This window comes from Salmo trutta, chromosome 29 (genome assembly GCF_901001165.1).
Source record: "Salmo trutta chromosome 29, fSalTru1.1, whole genome shotgun sequence".
Taxonomy (NCBI): domain Eukaryota; kingdom Metazoa; phylum Chordata; class Actinopteri; order Salmoniformes; family Salmonidae; genus Salmo; species Salmo trutta.
The window spans coordinates 19,575,148-19,589,132 of NC_042985.1; the positions used below are offsets into that span (position 1 = coordinate 19,575,148).

The 13,985-nt window shown below is 45.3% G+C and overlaps 1 protein-coding gene across 3 annotated transcripts in view; it reads left to right on the forward strand.

Annotated features, from left to right (window-relative positions):
• LOC115167076 (suppression of tumorigenicity 5 protein) overlaps positions 1–13,985 on the forward strand; it is a 72,073-nt gene that overhangs the window by 33,513 nt on the left and 24,575 nt on the right. For all 3 annotated transcript variants that reach the window (XM_029721144.1, XM_029721145.1, XM_029721142.1), the window contains exons 5-8: positions 11,966–12,084; positions 12,569–12,787; positions 13,210–13,306; positions 13,485–13,529. In XM_029721144.1, the coding sequence (XP_029577004.1) occupies positions 11,966–12,084; positions 12,569–12,787; positions 13,210–13,306; positions 13,485–13,529 (480 nt within the window). The remainder of the gene's footprint in view (positions 1–11,965; positions 12,085–12,568; positions 12,788–13,209; positions 13,307–13,484; positions 13,530–13,985) is intronic.

The window sequence follows — 13,985 nt, forward strand, 5'->3', positions numbered from 1 at the left end:
GGTGCTGTGTCTGGATACCTGAGGATAACTCAGCCTGACCTGCAACACTTACTGATGCATTGTAATTCAATGAATAACCAGGATTTTGAAAGCCAAACTCTGTTAGTGACTGCTGATGCAAGCAGTAATTCCAAAATCCTATCACACACTTTGTAGATTTCTAGAGAGGTCTGATTGTTGGCCACTCTCTCATATCCTCACACTCTCAGCTGCCACGTAGACTGGATTGTCTTTATTCTGAAGGATGGCATGAAGATGTGTGCTGGTTTCACCATCAACTCCTAATTGTTATGGACTGATAACAAGTATTTCTTTATATGCTATAAGCTCTGTTTGTCTGTCTCCAGACAATGGTTATGTGGGAGCCAGCAACAACAGATGGGTTATATAATGCTAGCTGGCTTTCCCCTGGTTAAAAGGAATTTGACAGTCATGGTGTACATTTATACCCCATCTGCTTTCTATTGGACAATCCCAAATAGCTGACTGAAAAACTCTCAGGGCTTTTCAAAAATCAATGCTAGATTTATACTTCATATTCCTGCTTTATGTTTATTCAGCTCTGTATGGTTATGTAAAGAAAATCTGATCATCACTCACTCTTCATTATCAGGCCATTCCTTGAGACAAAGAATGGCACTCCTCCGTGTACTGGATTCAATTGTAAGATTACTCTGTGGCTTGGGAAAATGTCAACTTGATATGCCTCAGCTAAAGCCTAGACCTAGCACTAAAGCTAATTTCACATAAATCAAGTGTTCGACAGTCTCACAAGGAATTGTTTTCACAAAATTGGGGGAATATCTATCCTCTAACAAGGACTTTTGACCTCCTGATAGTTTTAGTAACATGGAAAACTACAATATCACAGTATAAGCAAGACCAACTCTAATTTCTCTGTATTGAGGGTGACAAAGTACAAATGTATGCCAAATTCCTTTCCAGTAATAAACGTCCTGAGGACTGTGGACAGTGAAAAGGCTGGTTCTCCTGAGGTGTTTCATGTGGCAGCGATGTCTGTCACATCTCGCCCGGCCCTTCTCGGCCCCTCCACTATAAATCTCCTTCCTGCTCATCAGGCTTGAATGTGAGACCCAGTAAAAGAATGGGGGCTGACATGCTTTTAGTTGGAAATTAGAGATTGAGTGTTGGTTGACATATGTTTGTAGCCTTTGAGCATTTTTTTTTGCAAGCACATGGGTCAAATTAAGACTGTAATGGCCACATTTCTCTCTCATACATGGTTGACTCTCTTCCTCTATTCGTCCTCTATAGCGTTTTATTCAGTCTCTGAAGATGACCAATGGTTCCAGGCAGAGCATGAATCGGTGGCCGCGAGGGGACCCGGGGGACTTTCATGCGTACCCCAACAAAGAGTCCATTGTTCGCCGGTCAAACACCTCTAGTATGGGATCGACGATGCGGTCGAAGGCATTTTGGCTGAATGATGATTAGTTACAGAGAAATACATTGCCTCTGTGAGCTGTCCCTCCCCAGTGATCCTGGCTGCTCCAGTCTGAAATAGGCCTAGCTGGCTCTGATCATGGAATGGCGGTCTCCACCACCGCTAAGCAGCGGTTTACAGGTCAGATGTTCCGTTGGAGGCAGCAGCCACAGCAGTGGGAGATAAGCCATGTTCTAGTCCCTCTCCGCTCGTATTTCAACGTGTAGCAGCCCAGACACTTTGGACTCAGACACACACAGCCCTTGTCGAAGTTTTTAATCAACTATGTGAGGAGATCATAGCTGTCTGAGGCAGTAGCCCACTGACAATGACTACATTAAATAAAGACTCTTCTCAAAATCAAATCAAATTTAATTTGCCATATGCGCTGGATACAACTGGTGTAGACTTTACTGTGGAATGCTTGCTTACGAGCCCTTCCCATCATTACAGAATTAAAAAATAATAATACAAATAGTAACAAAAGAGGAATAAAATAAAATACACAAGAATGGAGCTGTATACAGGAAGTACCAGTACCAGTACCAGATCAATGTGCAGAGGTATGTGGTATTTGAGGTAGATATGTACCTGAATGCAGGGTAAAGTGACTAGGAATCATGATAGATAATAATAAGACTAAAATATAGAACAGAGTAGCAGCAGCATATTGTGTGTGTGTGTGTGTGTGTGTGTGTGTGTGTGTGTGTGTGTGTGTGTGTGTGTGTGTGTGTGTGTGTTTTTCGTTGGAGTGTATATGAGTGTATATATATGTGTGTGTGTATATGATCTGCGTATATATAGTCTAGTGAGTGTGAATATGGTGTCTTTATATAGTCCTAGTGAGTGTGAATATGGTGTCCTTATATAGTCTAGTGAGTGTGAATATGGTGTCTATATATAGTCTAGTGAGTGTGGATATGGTCTCTTTATATAGTCCTAGTGAGTGTGAATATGGTGTCTTTATATAGTCTAGTGAGTGTGAATATGGTGTGTATATATAGTCTAGTGAGTGTGAATATTGTGTGTATATATAGTCTAGTGAGTGTGAATATGGTGTGTATATATAGTCTAGTGAGTGTGAATATGGTGTGTATATATAGTCTAGTGAGTGTGAATATCGTGTGTATATATAGTCTAGTGAGTGTGAATATGGTGTGTATATATAGTCTAGTGAGTGTGAATATGGTGTGTATATATAGTCTAGTGAGTGTGTATATGGTGTGTATATATAGTCTAGTGAGTGTGAATATCGTGTGTATATATAGTCTAGTGAGTGTGAATATGGTGTGTATATATAGTCTAGTGAGTGTGAATATGGTGTGTATATATAGTCTAGTGAGTGTGTATATATATAGTCTAGTGAGTGTGTATATGGTGTGTATATATAGTCTAGTGAGTGTGAATATTGTGTGTATATATAGTCTAGTGAGTGTGAATATGGTGTGTATATATAGTCTAGTGAGTGTGAATATGGTGTGTATATATAGTCTAGTGAGTGTGTATATGGTGTATATATAGTCTAGTGAGTGTGAATATGGTGTCTATATATAGTCTAGTGAGTGTGTATATGGTGCATATATAGTCTAGTGAGTGTGAATATGGTGTCTATATATAGTCTAGTGAGTGTGAATATGGTGTCTATATATAGTCTAGTGAGGGTGTATATGGTGTATATATAGTCTAGTGAGTGTACGTAGGGTCAGTGCAAGTGTACGTAGGGCCTTCCTCTGACGCCACCTGATATAGAGGTCCTGGATGGCAGGGAGCTCGGCCCCTGTGATGTACTGGGCTGTCCATACCCCCCTCTGTAGCGCTTTGAGGTCAAGGGCAATGCATTTGCCATACCAAACAGTGATGCAGCCAGTCAAGATGCTCTCAATATTACATCTGTAGAAATTTTGAGGATTTGAGGGACAATGCCAAATCTTTTCAGCCTCCTGAGGGGGAAGGGTTGCTGCCATGCCCTCTTCACGACTGCGGGTGTGTGGCAACCATGTTAAGTCCGTAGTGGACGCCAAGGAACTAGAAGCTCTCGACCCGCTCCACAACAGCCCAGTCAAAATGGATAGGGGCGGGCTCTCCCCTATTTCCCCTATAGTCCACGATCAGCTCCTTGGTCTTACTGATGTTGTTGTCCTGGCACCATTACATTTACATTTTACATTTACGTCATTTAGCAGACGCTCTTATCCAGAGCGACTTACAAATTGGTGCATTCATCTTATGATATTTACAATACTACATCTATATCTTTTTTTAAATTAATTAATTAATTAATAAAACATTTTTTTTGGGGGGGGTTAGAAGGATTACTTTATCCTATCCCAGGTATTCCTTAAAGAGGTGGTGTTTCAGGTGTCTCCGGAAGGTGGTGATTGACTCAGCTGTCCTGGCCTCGTGAGGGAGCTTGTTCCACCATTGGGGTGCCAGAGCAGCGAACAGTTTTGACTGGGCTGAGCGGGAACTACGCTTCCGCAGAGGTAGGGGGGCCAGCAGGCCAGAGGTGGATGAACGCAGTGCCCTTGTTTGGGTGTAGGGACTGATCAGAGCCTGAAGGTACGGAGGTGCCGTTCCCCTCACAGCTCCGTAGGCAAGCACCATGGTCTTGTAGCAGATGCGAGCTTCAACTGGAAGCCAGTGGAGTGTGCGGAGGGGCGGGGTGACGTGAGAGAACTTGGGAAGGTTGAACACCAGATGGGCTGTGGCGTTCTGGATGAGTTGTAGGGGTTTAATGGCACAGGCAGGGAGCCCAGCCAATAGCGAGTTGCAGTAATCCAGATGGGAGATGACAAGTGCCTGGATTAGGACCTGCGCCGCTTCCTGTGTAAGGCAGGGTCGTACTCTGTGAATGTTGTAGAGCATGAACCTACAGGATCGGGTCACCGCCTTGATGTTAGCGGAGAACGACAGGGTGTTGTCCAAGGTCAAGCCAAGGCTCTTAGCATTCTGGGAGGAGGACACAATGGAGTTGTCAACTGTGATGGCAAGATCATGGAACGGGCAGTCCTTCCCCGGGAGGAAGAGCAGCTCCGTCTTGCCGAGGTTCAGCTTGAGGTGGTGATCCGTCATCCACACTGATATGTCTGCCAGACATGCAGAGATGCGATTCGCCACCTGGTTATCAGAAGGGGGAAAGGAGAAGATCAAGTGTGTGTCGTCTGCGTAGCAATGATAGGAGAGACCATGTGAGGATATGACAGAGCCAAGTGACTTGATGTATAGCGAGAATAGGAGAGGGCCTAGACCTGAGCCCTGGGGGACACCAGTGGTGAGAGCACGTGGTGCGGAGACAGATTCTCGCCACGCCACCTGGTAGGAGCGACCTGTCAGGTAGGACGCAATCCAAGAGTGAGCCGCGCCGGAGATGCCCAACTCGGAGAGGGTGGAGAGGAGGATCTGATGGTTCACAGTATCAAAGGCAGCAGATAGGTCTAGAAGAATGAGAGCAGAGGAGAGAGAGTTAGCTTTAGCAGTCTGGAGAGCCTCCGTGACACAGAGAAGAGCAGTCTCAGTTGAATGACCAGTCTTCAAACCTGACTGATTTGGATCAAGAAGGTCATTCTGAGAGAGATAGCAAGAGAGCTGGCCAAGGACGACACGCTCAAGAGTTTTGGAGAGAAAAGAAAGAAGGGATACTGGTCTGTAGTTGTTGACATCGGAGGGATCGAGTGTAGGTGTTTTGAGAAGGTGTGCAACTCTCGCTCTCGAAGACGGAAGGGACGTAGCCAGCGGTCAAGAATGAGTTGATGAGCGAGGTGAGGTAAGGGAGAAGGTCTCCGGAAATGGTCTGGAGAAGAGAGGAGGGGATAGGGTCAAGCGGGCAGGTAGTTGGGCGGCCGGCCGTCACAAGTCGCAAGATTTCATCTGGAGAGAGAGGGGAGAAAGAGGTCAAAGCATAGGGTAGGGCAATGTGAGCAGGACCAGCGGTGTCGTTTGACTTAACAAACGAGGATCGGATGTCATCAACCTTCTTTTCAAAATGGTTGACGAAGTCATCCGCAGAGAGGGAGGAGGGGGGGAGGGGGAGGAGGATTCAGGAGGGAGGAGAAGGTGGCAAAGAGCTTCCTAGGGTTAGAGGCAGATGCTTGGAATTTAGAGTGGTAGAAAGTGGCTTTAGCAGCAGAAACAGAGGAAGAAAATGTAGAGAGGAGGGAGTGAAAATATGCCAGGTCCGCAGGGAGGCTAGTTTTCCTCCATTTCCGCTCGGCTGCCCGGAGCCCTGTTCTGTGAGCTCGCAATGAGTCGTCAAGCCACGGAGCAGGAGGGGAGGACCGAGCTGGCCGGGAGGATAGGGGACATAGAGAGTCAAAGGATGCAGAAAGGGAGGAGAGGAGGGTTGAGGAGGCAGAATCAGGAGATTGGTTGGAGAAGGATTGAGCAGAGGGAAGAGATGATAGGATGGAAGAGGAGAGAGTAGCGGGAGAGAGAGAGCGAAGGTTGCGACAGCGTAATACCATCTGAGTAGGGGCAGAGTGAGTAGTGTTGGAGGAGACCGAAAGGGAAAAGGATACAAGGTAGTGGTAGGAGACTTGGAGGGGAGTTGCAGTGAGATTAGTAGAAGAACAGAATCTAGTAAAGCGTATTGCCTGCCTTGTGAGTAGGGGGGGACGGTGAGAGGGTGAGGTCAAAAGAGGAGAGGAGTGGAAAGAAGGAGGCAGAGAGAAATGAGTCAAAGGTAGACGTAGGGAAGTTAAAGTCACCCAGAACTGTGAGGGGTGAGCCATCCTCAGGAAAGGAACTTATCAAGGCATCAAGCTCATTGATGAACTCTCCAAGGGAACCTGGAGGGCGATAAATGATAAGGATGTTAAGCTTGAATGGGCTAGTGACTGTGACAGCATGGAATTCAAAGGAGGAGATAGACAGATGGGTCAGGGGAGAAAGAGAGAATGTCCACTTGGGAGAGATGAGGATTCCAGTGCCACCACCCCGCTGACCAGATGCTCTCGGGGTATGCGAGAACACGTGATCAGACGAGGAGAGAGCAGTAGGAGTAGCAGTGTTTTCTGTGGTAATCCATGTTTCCGTCAGCGCCAAGAAGTCGAGGGACTGGAGGGTAGCATAGGCTGAGATGAACTCTGCCTTGTTGGCCGCAGACCTGGAACTCCACGTGGGTCGTGCACGCTGGGACCACCAGGTTAGAGTGGCAGCAGCCACGTGGTGTGAAGCGTTTGTATGGCCTGTGCAGAGAGGAGAGAACAGGGATAGACAGACACATAGTTGACAGGCTACAGAAGAGGCTTCGCTAATGCAAAGGAGATTGGAATGAAAATTAACTAAACAACTGGGGAAGCGAGAGAGCAGGGCCTCCCTCACTAACCTTTCACTGAAACACTCAAATATAACTCTTCCAACTTCCACTTTAGAAATTATAATTGATGTAAACTACAGTGGTTCAATGTTTCCAGGAATAGGCTCAAACTTAGTTTATTCAGCTAGATAAGTTGGTACAGTATTCTTCCATGAAACCCACCCAGTGCACCGTATCCTATGACGCCGTAGCTAACTAGCATGCTAGCATCCAATAACACACGGTTGGCACCAATACTTGGTTACAACAAACTACCAATGGATCATTCGTGTCCGTGTCCAGTTCCTTTCATAACGCAGAAGTAATTAAACGTTGGCTAGCTAACACAAAGTCAGTCCTGCTAGCTACACAAGTGGACTACATATCTCGAATGTTCAGAAAGTTAAGCTTACGTTGCAAAAATCTTATTGACTAAAATGATACAGTACAGCTAGCTGGTAAAGTTGGCTAGCTAGCAGTGGCTGCGTTGTTGACTTTGTTTGAAAATGTAGCTGGCTAGCTAACCTCGATAGTTTCTCTGTACTACACCTTTATCTTTGATACAAAGACAACTATGTAGCTAGCTAACATTACAGTAATCAAATCGTTCCGTTGTAATGTATTTAGTTTCTACAGTACTGCTAGTTGGTAAAGTTGGCTAGCTAGCAGTGGCTGTGGTGTTGACTTTGTTTGGAAAACGGCGTTGCTGCGAACGAATATAGCTGGCTAGCTAACCTTGTTAGTTTCTCTAAACTACACCTTTATCTTTGATACAAAGACAGCAAAGACAACTATGTAGCTAGCTAACATTACACTAATCACATTGTTCCGTTGTAATGTATTAAGTTTCTACAGTACTGCTAGTTGGTAAAGTTGGCTAGCTGGCAGTGGCTGTGGTGTTGACTTTGTTTGGAAAACGGCATCGCTGCGAACGAATTTAGCTGGCTAGCTAACCTTGTTAGTTTCTCTAAACTACACCTTTATCTTTGATACAAAGACAGCAAAGACAACTATGTAGCTAGCTAACATTACACTAATCAAATCGTTCCGTTGTAATGTAATGTAATGTAATGAAATGTAATATTACCTGCGGAGCGAAGTACAGCACGACTACTCACTCCAGCTCCAGAGACACTGCTAAGTCTCTGACCTCCTTCCTGTAGGCTGTCTCATCATCGTCCATGATCAGGCCTACCACTGTCATGTCATCAGCAAACTTGGTGATGGTGTTGGAGTTGTGCGTGACCACGCAGTCATGGGTGAACAGGGAGTACAGGAGGGAACTAAGCACACACCCCTGATGGGCCCCGGGGTTGAGGGTCATCCTAAGTCCAGGATCCAGTTGCAGAGGGAGGGGTTCAGTCCCAGGGTCTCTTGCTTGGTGATGAGCTTGGAGAGGACTATGGTGTTGGACGCTGAGCTGTAGTCTATGAACAGCATTCTCACATAGTTGTTTTCCCTCCTGTCCAGGTGGAAGAGGGCAGTGTGAAGTGCAATTGTGATTGCTTCATCTGTGGATCTGTCAGGGGGGTATGCAAATTTGAGTGGGTGTAGGGAGTCTGGGATGATGGTGTTGATGTTTGTCATGGCCAGCCTTTCAAAGCACTTCATAATTACAGGTATGAGTGCCACAGGAGTCATGGTCAGATTTTCCAAAGGGAGGACGAGGGAGGGCCTTGTATGCATTTCTGTAGGTAGCAAAAAAGTGGTCCATAGTTTTAGTGCCGTTAGTGGCACAGGAGACGTGTTGGTAGAAGTGAGGTAGGATGGTTTTAATTCTCCACCCAACCACTTGTTTGTTTATGGCCCCATACAGTTAGTTGAGTGCCAGAGTGGTGTTGGCTTGTGGATGGATGTAGACAGCTGTGATAATTACAGATGAGAACTCTCTTGGTAGATAAAAGGGTCTGTAGTTAACCATGAGGTATTCTATATCAGGTCAGCAAAAGCAAAATATTTCCTTCATACTGGAAGCAGCACACCAGTTGTTATTTATGAAAAAAACACACTCCTCCTTTTGACTTCCCCGAAGCTGCCGTCCGATCCTGCCACTGCATGGAGAATCCACTGAGTACTACGTGTATAGCGTCATCATCCAGCCACGTTTCAGTAAGACATAATATTGCAGCTTTTCAAGTCTCTCTGATAGGAGACTCTCAAATTAATTCTTAAGTGACTGGACATTTGCCAATATTCACTGGTTTCTAATTCTGAAGCCAGTGAAGTCAGTCTGAAGTCAGTGTCTTTGTATTTTTTTGCTCGCACACGCTTTTTCAATTCTGCCCACAAATTTTATATAGGTTTGAGGTCAGGGCTTTGTGATGGCCACTCCAATACCTTGACTTTGTTGTCCTTAAGCCATTTTGCCACAACTTTGGAGGTATGCTTGGGGTCATTGTCTATTTAGAAGACTCATTTGCGACCAAGCTTTAACTTCCTGATTGATGTCTTGAGATGTTGCTTCAATATATCCACATAATTTTCCTTTCTCATGATGCCATCTATTTTGTGAAATGCACCAGTCCCTCCTGCAGCAAAGCACCCCAACAACATGATGCTGCCAGCCCCGTGCACTTGTCACACCAAAGTACGTTCATCTCTAGGAGACAGAATGTATCTCCTTCCTGAGCGGTATGATGGCTGCGTGGTCCCATGGTGTTTATACTTGCGCACTATTGTTTGTACAGATGAATGTGGTACCTTCAGGCATTTGGAAATTGCTCCCAAGGATGAACCAGACTTGTGGAGGTCTACAATTTTTTTTCTGAGGTCTTGGCTGATTTCTTTTGATTTTCCAATGATGTCAAGCAAAGAGGCACTGAGTTTGAAGGTAGGCCTTGAAATACATCCATAGGTACACCTGCAATTGACTCAAATGATGTCAATTAGCCTACCAGAAGCTTCTAAAGCCATTACATCATTTTCCGGAATTTTCCAAGCTGTTTAAAGGCACAGTCAACTTAGTGTATGTAAACTTCTGACCCACTGGAATTGTGATACAGTGAATTATAAGTGAAATAATCTGTCTGTAAACAATTGTTGGAAAAATTACTTGTGTCATGTACAAAGTAGATGTCCGAACCGACTTGCCAAAACTATAGTTTGTTAACAAGAAATTAGATTTATGAATTGCTGATGAATACAGTATGGAATTTCTCTTTAATTTACAGTTGAATGTATACTGTAGTTTTTAGCATTTTTGAGGTATGGGTGTTAAACAATTTAGATCCAAAAATACTATATATATCTCCCAACAAATTTGGCCCATGTGGTCACAAGCCTTCTCTGAAGGATGTACACTGTACAGTTACAGCATGGTTTGTGGTGCCACCAAATGTTTAGACGGATCTCAAGCCCGTTTTGGTCCCGTGAACATCTGTTTATTACATGAATGACTGGTGCCACTGTAGCAGCCACTCGATGGCGAGGGACATTCTGTCCATAGCCCTTTTATGGGGTAATCCCATCCTGACATTGTGTAGATAGTCTGTCCTCTGTCTCGCTCTAGAGAGAGCCTATTGTGTAAACAGATGCCGAGTCACAGTGTGGGTGCAGCCAGGTCAGGGGAGGTGTGCCCAGTGTGTGTGTGTGTGTGTGTGTGTGTGTGTGTGTGTGTGTGTGTGTGTGTTTGGATGTGAGTAACCACAGCAGTTGATTAGTACCCTCCTGTGCGTCAGAAGCCAGGGAGACATATCATCATCCCGGCAGGCTGTCATTACTCTGCTTCAGTGGAATGGGGTCCAGAGCACTGAGACGTCAGTCCAGCCCTAGAGCTGGGCCATACAGACAAACATCCATATTGCGATAAATTGCCTGAATTGATGTGATAATGCTAAATATAACAATAGTTTATAACAATGTGCATGTGCCACCGTATATTTTTTTTATATTACCCTTAACTACTACTACTAGTGTGATGCTTGTAGCCATCAATTGTCCCATTAACAATCACACGTATTAGTAAACTTATTTCATTTCAAACTTCATATTTCTCTAGTATAGGCTACTTATCGTAATGAACAATATCAGCAAAATGCCTGCGATAAGTGATCGGTATGGTCAGTCTCAATTTTCGGTTTATGGTCCCAGCTATACCCAGGCCTGTTATTGTATTCATCAGCTCTGATAATACATGGGGAGGGAAGAGGGAAGAGCCCAGTCTGACTGGACTTTCATTTTCAGTATGACATGGCAGAATGCAATGATGATCTCACTAAGATGGATCATAAATAGGCAATAAATGATGAACCCCTTTTAACAAAACAGATACCTTTAACAGATACATTTAGCACAGTTTAACGTTGGCCTTCAAGGTGTTCCTCCAGTTTATAGGATTCTCTTCCATCATTGAGATGCTGAAGTGTAGATTTAGTGTAGTCTCTTTTAACAGACACTAGCTCTGTTGTAAGACTCTTGCTCGTCTTTCACTGCAAGTCTTTTCCCTCATGCCTTTCGACACCATCTGGCTCTGTTTTCCTTTTTAGTGCAGTTCCTTCGTTTTCTCACAACCTTTTCAGACCCAGCTGAAATGTTATTCTCAGAGCACGTCTGGATGGACATGGGCAGGGGTGTTATACAAGTTTTTATACTCGCTGGCTGGCCCTTTTCTAAGTGACATCAGTGAAAGCAGTGCTGTGTGAGATTCCCGTCAGTGTGCAGTGGGAAAACCCAAAACTCTTTGTGCAACACCTCTGAAATGTTGAGTGATCATTTCTACATCAACAGTCTCATTGAAAGGATGTAAGAATGAAGTTCAGTGATACCTGAGAGGAGGAGGAGGAGGATGTCCCGCTCCTCTCTTCCCCTTCGCCTCCCGCAGCAGACAGCCTGCATACTCCGGCCATGACTCACCCCTAGCAGCCCAGTGTCCGGGAGTCTCGGCACAGTGCAGTCGATCAGGGGCCAGCGGGGCCGCCGGGGCCCTGGGCCAACAGTAACTGTTTAAAGAGACAGTACATTTGGGCATTGTAGCAGCCAGCTGAGATTGACCTTTAACCTGGGCCCTGCATGACTTATCTGATCTGAGCTACACCACAGGGAGCCTCTCTCCTGCCCCCCAACTCCCTCTCCTGCCCCCCGTCATCTCACACAGACTCTGGCCTGAAGCCCCTCTGGCTTTGTCTTGTCTAGTCAAATACCTTCCTTCTCCCTGAACCTCAACAGATCCTTCTGAACAGCTGCTGCTGTTATCTTAGACCTTAATCTGTTTTCTTAATGTCGTCACACAGAGAAGGAGAACCCGTACGAGGACGTGGACCTGAAGAGGAGGAGTTTGGGTCGGAAGAACCGATTGGTACCGGAAAGCAACCGGACCTGGACCTCCCAGAAACTCAACTCACCTCCTCAGGTAACCCAGCTAGCTAGCAGAACTGAGATATTTTCCTCCCTCAGACTGGAGTTAGATCTCTGAAACCTGGACAGGATCCTCCAATCATCTTATTTCACAGCCTGATTTCTCATTATTTGCGCTACAGAAGCCTTTTGATGTGTTGAATCCTGGTGGAGTTCCAGTAAAATACTGTCAGTCTGCCTGGAAATGTAGGTTTGGCTCTGCTGCTTTAATATGGAAGGGCACTGTCTCGTCGTAGGAAAGATGATTTAGAATTTCCTTGTGTTCAACTGGGAATGAGGTCACTGTGCAGTGAGGAAAATATATTGTGTTATTGGGTACGATTACTTATTGTCATGACAAAAACCTCAGTCAATCCCAGACCAAACCAAGATCCATTGCGTCATCCTATAGGCCCTGGTCAGAAATAGTGCACTATAAAGTGAATAGGTTGCCATCTGGGACACAGCCTCAGTATTGTCCTCTCTCTCCCCCTCCACAGCTGCCCTCTCAGCCCAGTAGCCAGTCCCTGCGCCTCTCTGGTCCCACAGACAAGAAGAGTCACCGGGCATCCCGCCTGTCCAAGCGACACAGCCATGATGACATGCTGCTGCTGCCGCCCCAGCTGGGGGTCTCTCCCTCCCCCTGCTGCCTGCTGGATGACAGCCTGAGCAGCGCCAGCGAAACCCTGGCCTCCCGTAGGCACCGGAGGATCCCCAAGGTACAATATAAAACACTCCAGGCTGTAGGAATGAACCTGTTCTCTCCATGAGGATCTCCTCAAGGACTATTCTATTCTTGCAAGCCATGTATCTACGGGGCCATACATCTACCTGGAAGGCAAAATGAAGATGGATTTGCTATAGACTATACAAATGTCATTCTTTTGAATAATTCCTAAATGCACTGTGTTCGAAACGCTTTGCTGATTCTGTTCATACTTTGTTTTAAACACAAGCCATATCCCAGGGATAGTTCTGGACATGCAGAGAGAGAGGGCACTGAGAAGGATTTTATGTCTATCTCTTCCTCCCACACACTGAATGGAGCCAACTTTGAAGAGCTTCACCACAGGAGATCAGATAGTCCTCTACTGTCGGTTGTACACACACTGAGCTTCCCCTTTCCTCTCACTGTTTACAGATTGTCCAGAGAATCAACTCCATTTACTCTACCAAGAGAGGGAAGAAGAGGCTGAAGAAGCTGTCCTTGTCTAATATTGAGACGGCATCTCTGAGAGGTACATAGGGGCTCCTCCCTTCCTTCTCTCCATCCACTGTCTGGATCAGGGAGTAAATATTTGTGTCTCCCCCACCCACATAGTGTCCCAGTCATCTCATCTCTATGGCATAAACATAATTGTAGAGTTGACCCCTGACCCTAAACAAACCTTTTTTCTTTCTCCGATCTGTTTACAGATGACAACAGCGAGAGCGAAAGCGACTCTGATGACAGGTTCAAAGGTGAGAGGTCACAGTATGCAGTTGATGCTCAGTCCCTGGAGAACAATGGTGCACTTGGTCTATAGCTGTCTTTTTCTGCACAGACAGAGGATTTGTCCCACTCACAGCAGATACAACAAGCGCATGTCTCTGTTGTGACAAGTCGGTGTTTGGAACGAGACATCGATCAAGTGACTTGTGACCAAAGGGACCACAGAAATGTAACTGAAAGGCAAAATGAAGACGTAATGGATGTGATATAGACTATACAACTGTCATTCTTTTGAATAAATACTAAATGCACTGTGTCCGAACTTGTTGCTGATTCTGTTCATACTCTGTTTTAAACACAAGCCATCTGTGATGACAGTTATGGTGAACTATAAGGTTTGTATTTCTCTCTAATCTGTGTTTAGGTTGTTATGTGTTGGACTGTGTGAGGATAAACATGTGTGAGTATAGAGGTTTAATCAGTGT